A 14,122-nucleotide genomic window follows, 5' to 3' on the forward strand; every position below is an offset into this window, starting at 1 on the left:
ATACATTCTTGGCCCACAAATCATGGGAATCAATGTTAACTTTATCAGGTATATTATACATGAATTGTTTCTATTTTATAACATTTTAATGCATTAGATTAATGGTTTAAAATCTTTTAAAATTAAACCTTAAGTAAAAGAGGTAAATTTTTATTAAAAACGTAGGTTTAAATCCCGTTTCCGGTAGCTAAATGTTAATGTTTTCAGAAATATTATATTATCAGAATTAAAATAATATCAGAATTTTCCATAATACATTAGAACCTACGAGTGCTAGTCGAAGTTTTAAAATTTTTAATTTTGACTCCTAAGTGATACTTTCTATGCCAATTTTAGCAACTAAAACATTTTTACATGTAATAAAAAATTAAACAAATAAAAAATGTGTTTAAAATTTAAAAAATGTAAAAAACACTAACCGTTTTGAAAAAAAACTGCTATTGACTTATTATTAACGTTTTACTAATTACTCAAAAATACAATTATATTTAGTCTAAAAATGGAAGATTTTGCCACTGAAAATAAGAAACCCAAAGGTACTCTGTCTCATTTAAGCATTTCGAAAGTCCATCTAATGTAACTAAAAAAAAATTAAAAGATTGTCACACCTTACACACAGTACAAATAATACAAATTATATCAAAATCTCAATAGCTATAACAATTTTGCTGTAAAGCCATAAAATTTTATCTCTAGGTTTAAAGTCTGAGTCATAGAATTTTATCTCCAGGTGTAAAGCCAAAGTCATGAAAAGTTATCTCTAGGTCTAAAGTCAAAGTAATAGAGTTTTATCTCCAGGTCCAAAGTCCACAAATTTATTTAATATTTATTTTTAAAGCATACAAAGGAATAGAGGTGCATCATCATCTACAGCATGGAAAATTTTTTAAAATAAAATTACTTTTGATGTTGAAAGTTTGACAAAATGTTATAGAAGGATCGCACACTGTAAAGAATAACCAAATTAATTATGTTGGCTCAAAAGAGCTCTAATTATACTAGTCTATAACAAAATAACAAAATACATAAAGTATATATATAGTATAATATAAAACGTATGTGTTTACATAAATATATCACATTAACATGTCATTCACCCTCCTCTTAAAAGTGTTCAGGTGTATTTATAAGTTAAGTTTTTCTGGTGCTTTAGAAATTTGTGAAGATCTACGAGGAAAAATGTTGATTTGTTCTATAGGATTCATTTTGTTCTCTAGTTCCTTTTCGGAGATTAATGGAGTTTTATTGCTACCATAAAGGGTTGGAGGATAGTTATCTATGGCTGTTACCTCTAAATTGTTGTTTGATGTTTGTATTATAGGAGTTGTTCTAATGGGAGCCAGCTGTTTAGTAGACACTGTAGTCTCATGACCACTAGGAAATCGCACATAAACATAATGAGGATTTGCTTCGATGAGCTGAACCTCATTTACTGAATCTTTATATTTACTTTGCATCACATTTCTATTTATAAGTATGATGAACTTCGTTGAAAATTGAAAAGACGTTCATGTGGACTACATTTAGTAGAAGTACATAATAGAAATCTTATAGCATGAAGTGCATCAGGTAGAACTCTTTTCCATGATGATATAGGCGGATTTCGAGATTTAAGAGTGAGTAACATCGATTTCCAAATAATTCCATTGTATCTTTCAAATTGCCCATTTCCAGTCAGGTTGTAAGGGGTTGTTCTGCTAGTTGCGATCTCTTTTGATAAGAACCAGTGCTTTAATTCAGAAAATATTAATGAGGATCCACGATCAGAATGAACATAGCTAAGCATACCAAACATAGAAAAAAGATCAGCCAAACAGTTTATTATTGTCTGAGTTGTCATATCTTTTACAGGATAAGCAAAGGAAAAACGTGAGTATTCGTCTACGATTGTTAGCATATATTGTTCAGGGATAGAAAAAGGTAATGGACCTTTGAAGTCAATAGATATACGTTTGAATGGCTGAGCTGCTTTAACAAGGTGAACGTCATTTGGGCGATAGTACTTGGGTTTTATTTCTTTACATATTTTATACTCTACATATTTGTTTTACATCTTCTACTGAATAAGGGAGGTTTCTTGATTGAATAAAATGATAAAGGTGAGCAACACCAGGATGGCAAAGTGCAGCATGCAATTCATATAACAATTCTGAACTTATTGCTGCACATCTAACACGAGTAAATGTATCTGGACCACTATTACATTGGCCAGGACGATAATGGATATCATAAGAATATGAAGACAAAGCTATTCTCCAACGCATTATTTTATCATTCTTTATTTTACTGCTTGATTTATAATTATACATAAATGCCACAGATCGTTGGTCAGTGATGAGAATAAAATGTCGACCCAAAAATGGCGCCAATGATTTATGGCTTACTATTGCTTGAGCTTCCTTCTCCACTGATGAATAGTATTGTTCACTCCCTTGGAGGGTTCGTGAATGGAAGGCAACAGGCCTTCCATCCTGGTTAAGTGTGACGGATATGGCAAAATCAGAAACATCAGTCTCTACAGTAAAAGGTATATTCTCATCAATGGTTTGCATGGAAGATTGAACAAGCTCATTTTTTAATCTTTCAAAAGCAGATATTTGCTGCTGATTGAGTGGGAATTGGGTAACAGAGTTCAAAGGTCTGATTTTATCTGAAAACTTTTCTTATCTATTTTGCATAGTATAAGAACATTTCAATAATACGCTGTAAAGACTTTGCATTATCAAAATTTAATGAGAGGAGCAAGTCTCTGAGGATCTGGTGTTAAGGATCCATAAGATATACGGTAACCTAAAAAATCTAAAGCCTTAGTTGAAAATACACGCTTCTCTTCATTAAATGTAATTCCAAGATCAATAGCAGCTAATCTGAACTTAAGTAGATTTTCATCATGTTTTTTCTAACAATTACCACATATCATAATGTTATCAATGAAAGGAAAGCAGTCAGTTAGTTTATATGTTCTAACAAAGTTATCTATTTTGCGTCGAAAACATGCAGATCCATTGGTAACTCCAAAAGGCATTCTAGTATAACGCGACAACATATTGTCAGCTTCAAAAGCAGTGTATGGTCAATTTTTTTTTGATAAAGGTATTTGATAGTATGCTGAGCGAAGGTCGAGAGTACTATAAATTTTGTATTTGGAAATTATGCTTACAATTGTTTCAATGTTAGGTGGAGGATATGCGTCCAATTGGGTATACTTATTAATAGTTTCAGAATAATCAACAACCATACGAAGTTTAGTCTTTTCATTTACTACTAAGATCTGGGCACGCCAAGGTGAATTACTAGGCTCTATTATTTCTGCTTGGACCAGGCCGTGGATTTCAGATTTAATAAATTCTTTATCTCTTTGAGAATAATTTCTAGATCGAGTGGCAATCGGTCGACAATCTTTCATGAGATTAGCAAACAATTCAGGAGGCTCAGTTTTCATTGTTGTTAAAGCTGCGAATGTTATGGGTGGTCTTTTCCCACCATACTTAATGGTAATACTCTTATGCAGCTCTTAAAAATCTGTGCCAAAAATAATGTTTATACATAAGTTATCTAGCACATGCAACTTGACTTAGATTTTGTTTTATTCAAACATAACAATATTCATCTGATTTTGCTGATAAAGAAGCTGATGCCATTCCGATTACACTCTGTTCATAAATAACATCTAAATTCAATAGAGCCACTAGTTAATTGTTAATGAAACTTTTGTTTGTACTCCCACTATCAATTAAAGCTTCTGCTTTATACTTATCATTAATAATGATGCTATGACAGACTCTGAAGAGAGAGTTTGCTGAAGCTGATATGGTGGCACAGAAGTAATCATAATCAATTTTAGGAATAGCAGCAGAAACATTAGATGATCTGCAAAGTTTTTCAAAATGACCAATCTTTTTACATTTGTGACAGATAGCTTCATGAGCAGGACATTTAGAACGTGGATGTCTTATATTTCCACAAAACCAGCACAATTGTTTTGATTTTACTATAGCAGCTAAGTGATTATCAGTTATGGATTATTTTTGCAAAGATAATTTGATTTTCTGAATAGAGGCAGAGATAGGTATAGTTGATTGTGAGTATAAGTTTGAATTTTGTTGGGCTACGTCTAAAGATCTAGCTTGGTCAAAGGCTGATGAAAGGTCTAAGGTCTTGTTTTCTGGTAAGCGTCAGCGTATTATGTTGGAGAGTAAGCCATTTATAAACGCATTGCAAATCATTTCAGATTTATATTGCTCAGCACTTACAGCAGTGAACCTACAGTCTTTAGACAAATTTTTAAGTTCATTTAGGAATTGATCTATTGATTCACTCGGTTTTTGCTTCCGTGTTGACAAAATGTGTCTGGCAAATATTTCATTCTTTGGTTTTATGTGGATTGACTCAAGAATACTTGTTGTTTGTTCAAAATCATCACATTCTGATATGAATTCATAGAAATTAGGTTCAATATAATTGATTAGAAGATTAAGCTTAATGGAGTTATCATCAACTGTACTCACAAAATTGTAGAATGTTCTTAACCAATGGTTGTATGTTTTTGCTGCATCTGTTGAGTTCGGATCTATATCAAGTTTATCAGGTTTCAGGAACCCCTCCGTCTTTCTTTTATTTCATAATAAAATTAGCTCTTTTGATTGTAAAGAATAACCAAATTAATTATGTTGGCTCAAAAGAGCTATAATTATACTAGTCTATAACAAAATAACAAAATACATAAAGTATATATAAAGTATAATACAAAACGTATATGTACATAATATATATCACATTAACATAGCACGTACCCTTTTATTTTTGGTAAGGTGCAATATATAAATATTCAGTTAACATTTTTGTGTAATAAAGAATTAGGCTAGGTGGTCCTCAGAGCCATATCTTAACTACTTTGTAGTCACTAGATTTATTACCTATTTTTCTTCAAAACATTTGCTTATTTATTACAATTATGGAAAAGATGTTAATAAAGTAGAGTTAAATAAGTGAGGTTATTTGTATATTTGTGACATATTGGAACACAGTTTAATTGGGGTTAAAAAATTGCTAAAACTTTTGTGACATTATTAAAGTGTGTCCCCATAACATAATAAATTCAAGCCAGCACACCAATCGCCCTCTGTTGCTAAGAAAAAAAAATTAATATTTATAAAAACAATATTTATTAACACAAAAAACAATGTTGAAGATTATTAATATATAAATACATTATTTATAACTTTTATAGTAACATATTTTGTACTTTAAAAAAGAGTTTTCAGCAATAATTTGTTTTAGTGAAAACATTATGACAACTGTCACGATGCTTTTTCTTTCAAAGTTAAAACAAAGTAACACACATACTTTAAACAAAGCTTACAATAAACTAAGTATTGTATAATATTGGGATTATTTTTTCCTTATGCACAGGAGATCAAGGGTAGTTGACTGCTGAAGGTAAGTTGAAATATTGTGTTTTACTTAAAAGTTTTATACAAAAAAAGAAATAAAACTAATAATAAATAATTTGCAAATAATGTAATCAAAAAGCGCTTGCTTCAAAAGCAGAAAATTCAAAGTATGATCCCACTATCTCCCTAGAAGACAAGCCAGAACTTATTCATTAAAAAAAATCAAAGGTTGTATCGCTCTACAAGAGGGTTTGGAAACTTAACTTTTGAAAACTAAAATGTTAAATAAAATTTGAAATCTGTCTGTTAATATGAATTTAGTTTAAAATAGTAATTGTAAACTCAGTAATTTATTCCTCCGCATATGGAGTTGGGGAGAGAGTAATTTAGAGTTTTAGTTGTTTCCAGGTGTTCCATATCATCATAAATTTTTGAAAAACACTCTTATTTGATATATGCATAAACATTTAAGTTTGGAGTTTGCTCCATGTCTAAGAGTTATCTCAAATAACAAAAAGAGCTGCTGAAATCTCTAGTAAAATTATATACATAATGGAAAATATTTTGAATCACCAAAAAAATTGTGATTAAAAATTTTTACTTTATATAATTTTATTTACTCATATTATGCTATGATGAACTCAATAAGCTTTAAAACTTGTTTCGCTTTTTCTTTTTTTTCTTTATACTTACCCATTTGTTCTAAATATTAAACTGGCTTTAGCTATAAAAAAAAAAAAGAAATGGGCAAAACAATGGTTGGAGTAAAAAAAACATCTTATTTTACAAAGCAGACATTTAAGCATCAAAAGGTAAAACGCTTGAATGTTGCCTAAACTTCACTGTGTCCATAATTACCTCTATTACTCTATTAATTACCATAATTACCCTATCTATTTTAAGTAAAAATACAAAATACTGGTTGTAAGATGACAAAGTAATCTAATGAAAATATTACCTGCAAGAATATGTTTATTAATCCTATAAATGCTTTGTTGTAGCGGAAGAATAATTTCATTACGTCTTGGATCAACTGAAATATTTGAAGTAGGAATCACAACTTTGTCTGAATAAAAATCAATACTGCTGCGTGCTCTTTCATATGCAGAGGGTGGTATTGAAAACCATCTTTTTAGTGAAAAGTGCATCATCAAATATGATCTATCAAATGTAGAATATCCATACACATTACCATCAGCTGATTGACCAAAAATCAAATCAAGTCGTTGGTGAGTATCTTAATTTAAAAATTACTCAAATAAACAAAGAAAGTATTAAACAGAATAAACAAAAAAAGTGTTAAAAGAAATTATCAAATGCTTTAAAAATTTTATATTGTTTAAAAGAAAATTAAAAAAAAAATTTAACAGAAATTATTCTTACAAAACTATGATGGAAAATTAAAAAAATCTGTTTTACAAAAATGAGCCTTTCTTTGAAAGCATGTTATTGAAAAATATTAGTTTATGATTAAAATATTAAAAATAGTAAAAATATTAGTAATTATGTTATGGTTTATATATTTCATGAATTTGTTAAATATTTTAGAAAAGAACTTGTTAAAAGTTATCTTCTAAAAAGTAATACATAACTCAATTTTATTTTAAAACAAAACTTTGTTTATTGTAAAAAGTCCTAAACTATTTCAATTCTATTTTCAAAAAAATAAAGATTTTATACAAGGAATGTATGTACAAAAAAAATTAGTTTTTTTTTTTCTTTTTAAACATCTTCACTTCCAACAAGACTGCAAGCAACCACTATTAGAGATGGAAGTTACTGGAAGATAAAAAGATGAAGTTTATCAAGCAAGATAACGATTAAGAAACAACTAATATAATTGCATATGATATGAATGAGGAAAAGAAGACGAAGGAAGCAAATTTTAAAGAACTGATGTTCAAGGAAAAAAACTAGACAAATAAGAACTTTTGGAGCACTTAGGAGCAGTAAAAAGATGAGACTTAATTGAATCACCAGCACACGAGTATGAATTTTAATAAATAACACAAGAGACGCTAGTTCTTTAAGAGCAGTGCCCATTATTGTATTAAGGAAAAGAAAAAGAGAAGCAACATTACAACAATGTGACAATGGTTGAAGATTTTCTGCAAGAACAGGTCCAACTATGTTTATAATGCGTTTTTGCACTTTGTCTAAAAGATAAAGGGCATCATTGGAAGATCCACTCCAGATATGGCAACAGTATTCCATACAAGGACAGGTTAGAAATAAAGTATAGAATCCGGAGTAAGAAAATAGAGAGCATGATTAAGAGATGCAAACTTAGCAGGTGCTGATTTTGCAATGGATTTGATATATGGTTTACAAGAATGACTAGAAGTAAGAGATAATCCTATAAGACGAAGGGTAGATGGCTCATCGAGTATATTACCATTCATAAATATAGGTAGATCTAGATTGTTTGATAACAATTAGCTGAAAAAAAATTGAGTATTATCTGATTTAAACCTCACCAGTTACTAAGAGAACTATGCTGTAGCAGAAGCGAGATTCTATTCAAGCTAAAATGCCCCAAACAATCAGGGAATTTTAGCTTCTTATCAAGACAAGAATGGTAGAATTATCAGCAGCCAATACCAATTTAGATTTGAGAGTTTTTGAGAGATCATTAATGTAAATTAAAAAAAGTATAAGGCCAAGGATAGAACCTTGAGCAACCCCTGTAGTTACAGGAAATGAAAAAGAGTTCTGTCCATCGAGAACAACTTTTGTACTATGATTGGTTAGATAGGATTCAATAATCTTAAAGATGCTACCTGATACACTGTAAGAGGAGAGCTTATAAAGACAACCAGCATGCAAACTTTTAGTGATAGCTCTAACCTTTCCACATCTATCTAATGTATAATATAACCTATTGGTTATTACTGTTAACAAATCAGCAGTAGAACAAGAAGATCAAAATCTAAACTGATGATCATAAAATAAGTTAATAAATTCAAGATAAGAGATTGAGTGTTTAAATTAAAGACTCAAAAACCTTGTTTATGAAAGGAAGAAGACTAATGGGACAGTAGTTAGACAAGTCAGATCGCTCTCAAAAATATTTGAAATTAGGGATAACAGATGCCGCTTTCTAGCATCGTGGTAAAGAAGACTCTGATAAGCATTTGTTAAATATTTTTGAAAGGATAGGTGACAGCTCCAGAGAACACATCTACAAGATTATAACAATTAAGTTGTCCAGACCGCAAGCTGTAGAAGATTCTAAGCAGGAAATCACTTTAGATACAAAAGCTATAGTGATACAAATGTCAAACAATGGATCAACCTATTCGTCGGCTATATCAGTAGAATGTGATTAGTGGAAACAAGAAATAAGATTGATAAAAAGTTTTTAGCAAACAATTCAGCTTTGTCTTTAGGTGAGGTAACAAAGCCTGAATCTTTAAAGAGAGGTGGAGTAACAGATTTGCCCTTATTATAAAAACTGTAAAAGGGCTTTGCCATTAGAAAAAAGCTTTTTACAATGGTTTTTAGCAATATTAATCGGACATCTGTTTTCTGGAGAACTGTTTTATAGATAGATATGGAAGTAATGATTTTGATTTGAAATTGCAGCAGTACATTGAGAGGAAAACTATGGAGAAGAGTGAGGCTTGACCTGGAATTGTCAAGAAGGAATGAAAAATTTCATACCAACCTAAATCCAAAAATTTACATAAGAAGCACATTTATCATTAGGAAGACAGAAGATTTCGACCCAAGGGCCATCAGTAAGAAAATCACAGAAAGAGTCCCAGTCAGCTTCAAGGTAGTTGCAAGAGGTACAATGATAGGGAAATTCTGTTGATGAAGAAGCATGAGATTATAGTTTTAGAGAAATTAAACTATGATCAGAAGAACCTTAGTGCAAATAAGGAGAAACTTAGCACTGACTAGGATCAAAAACAAGACATTAATCAAGTAGAGAAGGTAAATGACTTGGATTTTATGAAAAGCCAGTTAAAAAGTTGGTGTTTGTGTTGGAGATTGAAAGAGGCAAAAGTTGAAGGCCTTAATGCCTGAAGAGTCACTGACACTAGAACCAAGTCATTCAGTATGATGAGCATTAAAGTCACCAATAACAACCATATTGGTTGAAAGATAAAGGCTTGAGATAAAGAACAATCTGGAAGAAAGAGAAAAGTGATAGAGTGAAGTGGTACTAAAATAAAAGTACATAAAAGAATAGTCTGTGGATTCAAACCTAGTTTCACGACAAATAATATAATTCTTACAAATATAAACGCCTAGGCATTTGTGGCGGGAGGTGTTATATTTCAGACTTGGCTTCTCCTAGCTTTTGCCTAAAAAAACGTATCCTACAAGGCAGCAGGACATGAAACAAGGACAAAATTGTTGTACTGAGTTATATGTTAGCAGGAGCAGGATGACCTGACAAAAGTTGGTTATAGAATTTAAAATGATCTTTATTTAAAAATGTTAGCTGTAATTTATCTTCTTGAACAATAAGTTTAATACTGTTGTGATCTTCTTTAAAATGCATCATATTTAGATTTTGATTGTCATCATATGTAGATAAATATTGATTACCATCATATGTAGATAGATATTGATTATCATCATATGTAGATAAATACTGATTATCATCATATGTAGATAGATATTGGTTCACACTTTGTAAAACAACACCTTTCCATGTAAGAATCCAATTTTTAGAACTAGCACAATTAATGACAGAATATCAGGATATATTAATTTCATTTTATTTCTAATTTTTATCTTAACAAACTGATCATACAGTAGTCTGCAGTGTGGTTAGTTGGTTTTTTTCACACCTGAATAATGACTATTAACATGCTTTTTAATTTCCCTATTGTCAGCCCTCCAAAGCTGATCTGCAAGTAACACAGGACACACAAGGAAGCTCTGTCTGATCCTCATTACCACTTAGATCTTATATGTATGTTTACTGCATATCTTATAAACAATTCGATCCAATTATTGATGTTTTGGCTGTTTTAGGAAAAAAAAATTTGTTCTTAACACTAAAATAAGTTAAAAATTTGTTTTTAAGGAATATTTGTAAAAAGACTTTGTTTTCATTCTTCTATTTAGTATACTATTTTATCAATATTGTATTAAAAAAACCTTGTATTTTTTGAGTGGTGTAGGAAGAATGGTGTAGTGGGGGCCAGCTGGGCAGCACTTATTTAGGGGCTACAAATTTATTTTAAAAATTTTAAAACTTATTTGTTTTGCATCCCTACCAAACAGCCTAACACAATACTTGATACTTTTTTTTAAAAGCATCAAACTAGTTATTATAATGCGAATATCTTCAATTTATATTTTCAACTGCAATGACTTTGCAAATTGCAAAAGTCATTGAGAAAATTATAGGCAATGAAGATCAAGATGAAACTACTCAAAAAAATTTTCAGAACTAGTTCATTTGTTGGAAAAATATAACCATGTGCTATGCAAACACATTTTAAGAATAAATCTAGGAAAAGATATTCTATATCTTACTTGTCACTAACCATTCAAAATAAGTTTATTGAAATTTTGGGAAAAAAGTCAGAAGAAAAGTCATTGAACAGATATTGGTACTAATTATTGGTGTTTGACAGCATCTTTGATACTTCTCATGAGGATCAAATCAGCAAAGGTTTATGCAATGTTAGGATTAATGGAAACCAAATGTATGTTGCAAAAGCCTTTTTTGATTTCATTGTCACAATAGAGAAAAATGCTGAGTCGATTTCAACTACAATATTGGAAAAATCAGAAAGTGATGGAATAGATATTCAAAATTTAGAGGACAAGCATATAATAATTTTGCTGTGATGTCTGGTCACCTAACTGGTATTCAGATGCGCATAAAGAAAATCAACAGCAAAGCAGAAGTTGTTGCATGTACAAAACATTCACTAAATTTAGCAGTTGTGAATGATGCTGTATATTCTGTTACATTTTTTGAAACTATGAAGCAGTTAATCATATTTTTCTCTTCTTTGACTTATCGCTGTTATGTTTCAACTTTTGTCACCGGTCATAGTGCCAAGAGCATAATGGAAACATAATGGAGTGCAAAAGGAGATAAAGGAAGTATAGTGAAAAAAATTACTAAAAAGTCTGTGCTGTGTAAATCCTGTGGAGCAATTTACTGCAATGCAATCATTTTTTTTGTGTGAGTGATTTCTAAAATTGTGGGAGTCAGTCCTACTGGAAATAAATGATACACAGATCTACCTCCAAACATGAGGATTGAACATATAACAGTTCCAAATATCCTTATGCTGCTTCAAATTTTTCTTACAACTACTGTATGTGTGGCTAGATGTAAGAGAAGTTTTTCAAAACTAAAATTGATAAAAAGTTACCTTAAATCTAAAATGAGTGCCTGCGTTCAAGAAACCTTGCCATGTTATCCATTAAATACCAACTAATTAATAAAATGACTTGGAAAGCCTCATTGATTACTTGCTAACAGAAAAGCAAGAAGAAAAAAAAAATTTTAAATTTGTTATAAAGTCGATTTTTTACAATTAAAAATGAAGTTATAAATAATCTTGTATCTGGATAAGTTTTTTGATAAATACAATTGTTATTCTTTTTATGGGGGTGCACAGTGTGACAAAATCGTGTTTTTTGCACCAAAATTATTTTTTGAACTTTTTTATTAGAACTTTTATAGATTAATTATGCAAACCATAAAAAATAAATACCAAGCTCATAGTTATTGCTAAAAACTTAAAAATCTACATGAAAATTTTTTTTTTTTTTAATTACTATTAAATGTTACGAATTATATCTGTCTTTATTCTTGAACCTAGAATTCTTGCAAGTAAAAAATTCAACAACACCCGGAGGTAATTTTTTTTTTTTTTACTGATGAAACAGTTTTTCTATAAGATGGATTAGATGTACATTAAAGTCTTTTCATTACATCTTCATTTGTCTTTATTCTTGAATTTTTACAGAAATGATGTTCCCTATATTTTCTAAATTCTTTATTTCTAGCTTCTTGAGCTTCTTCACTAAATAGAGCTATTGGCAATAATAGACTTTCTATTACTTCTTCTCCATGAATTAAAATCTTGTGAAGATTCTGAGGCATGTAACACCAATGGTACATGTATGAATAGAGCTTTGCGGTCTCCAGATAAAATAAGTGAAAAATTTACAAGTATCTATTTGAAATTCACTAGATATGCAAATTAAGATTATGTCCAACTTTCAATTAATTTTTTGTTTATTCCTGTAATTTCGGCAAACTTATCTTCATTTGAAAAGGCTTTTTGAGCAGTATTGCTTTCATTTGAATTTCCAGAACCTCAACCTATTACGTAGTCAAGAATAAGTCCCATTTTTTGTTTATTTATTTTTCATTCTTCAACAAAAGCTTTCTCTGTGTCTCCTCTTGCTTGCCATTTTTTGATTGGTACCTTATATGAAATATGAATGAGACACTCAAATCTTTTCTGTGAATGAAGTGTAGAAAATCCATACTGAAACTGTTCTATTAAAGTTAGTGAATTAAAATTATTACGTATACGTGGTAAAAGTCACGTAGATAAACATGATGAAAGTCACGCGTTCATTTATGGTTTTTAATAACTATTGTAGTTTTATAATTGTCATGGGAGTTATAACTTTGTATCTATATACAATTTTATGTAATAGAACAGAAGGTTGAAAAACGTTCAGATAGTTGTTTTTAATATCTATATATAAACGAATGCAAGAATGCAACAAGTTATTTTGGCCATTATGCCACCAGTATTTGATGGCAACCATCAACGATTTACCTGTCAACTGTAAACATATATTGCAGCAATGAACATTGATGAAGCAAAGAAAAAAACAATAACATTAACATGTTTTAAATGTGGGAAATTTGGACATTATGCACGGGACTGCAAAGCAAAATGCAAGAACTATTCACACAATCATCAAGCCAAAGACTGCATCAAACGATTGCAAGGTTTTAAAAGAAAAGGGAGAATTTGGAAATAATGGCATCCAGTATTCTCACGGAAACAGCGTTGCCATCATTAAAAGTTAAAACAAACAAAGAGAAAGAAATAAACAAAGACAACGAAATAAACGAAGAGAATGAAATAAACGAAGAGAACAAAGTAAACGAAGAGAACGAAAAAAACAAAGAGAATGAAATAAACGAAGAGAATGAAATAAACGAAGAGAATGAAGAGAACGAAATAAATGAAGAGAATGAAATAAACAAAGAGAACGAAATAAATGAAGAGAAATAAATATACAAAGACAACGAAGTAAACAAAGAGAACGAAGTAAACGAAGAGAACGAAATAAACAAAGATAATGAAATAAACGAAGAGAAAGAAATAAACAAAGACAACAAAATAAACGAAGAGAACGAAATAAACAAAGAGAACAAAGTAAACGGAGACAAAGAAATAAACGAAGACAACAAACAAAAGATAACGCGCTGGACGAATAATATAAGAGCCCCACAACAATTAGACTTATGAGTTAATTCACCAAGAGGGCATGTTCTATTAAAGTTAGTAAATTAAAATTATTATGTATATGTGGTAAAAGTCACGCAGATAAACGTGATAAAGTCACGCATTCATTTATGGTTTTTAATGACTATTGTAGTTTTATAATTGTCATGGGAATTATAACTTTGTATTTATATACAATTTTATGTAATAGAACAGAAGGTTGAAAAGCGCTCAGATAGTTGTTTTTAATATATATATATATAAACAAAT

The 14,122-nt window shown here is 30.2% G+C and overlaps 1 protein-coding gene across 1 annotated transcript in view; it reads right to left on the minus strand.

The window, feature by feature from the left end:
- Positions 1-440: 440 nt before the first annotated feature.
- The window catches only part of LOC105847042 (uncharacterized), a 48,215-nt gene continuing 34,533 nt past the window's right edge, over positions 441-14,122 (minus strand). Inside the window, exons 9-10 of the mRNA XM_065813639.1 lie at positions 6,352-6,630; positions 441-580 (exon numbers count right to left, since the gene is read on the minus strand). Of these exons, the coding sequence (XP_065669711.1) occupies positions 489-580; positions 6,352-6,630 (371 nt within the window). The 3' untranslated portion in view covers positions 441-488. The remainder of the gene's footprint in view (positions 581-6,351; positions 6,631-14,122) is intronic.

This window comes from Hydra vulgaris, chromosome 12, assembly GCF_038396675.1.
Source record: "Hydra vulgaris chromosome 12, alternate assembly HydraT2T_AEP".
NCBI lineage: Eukaryota > Metazoa > Cnidaria > Hydrozoa > Anthoathecata > Hydridae > Hydra > Hydra vulgaris.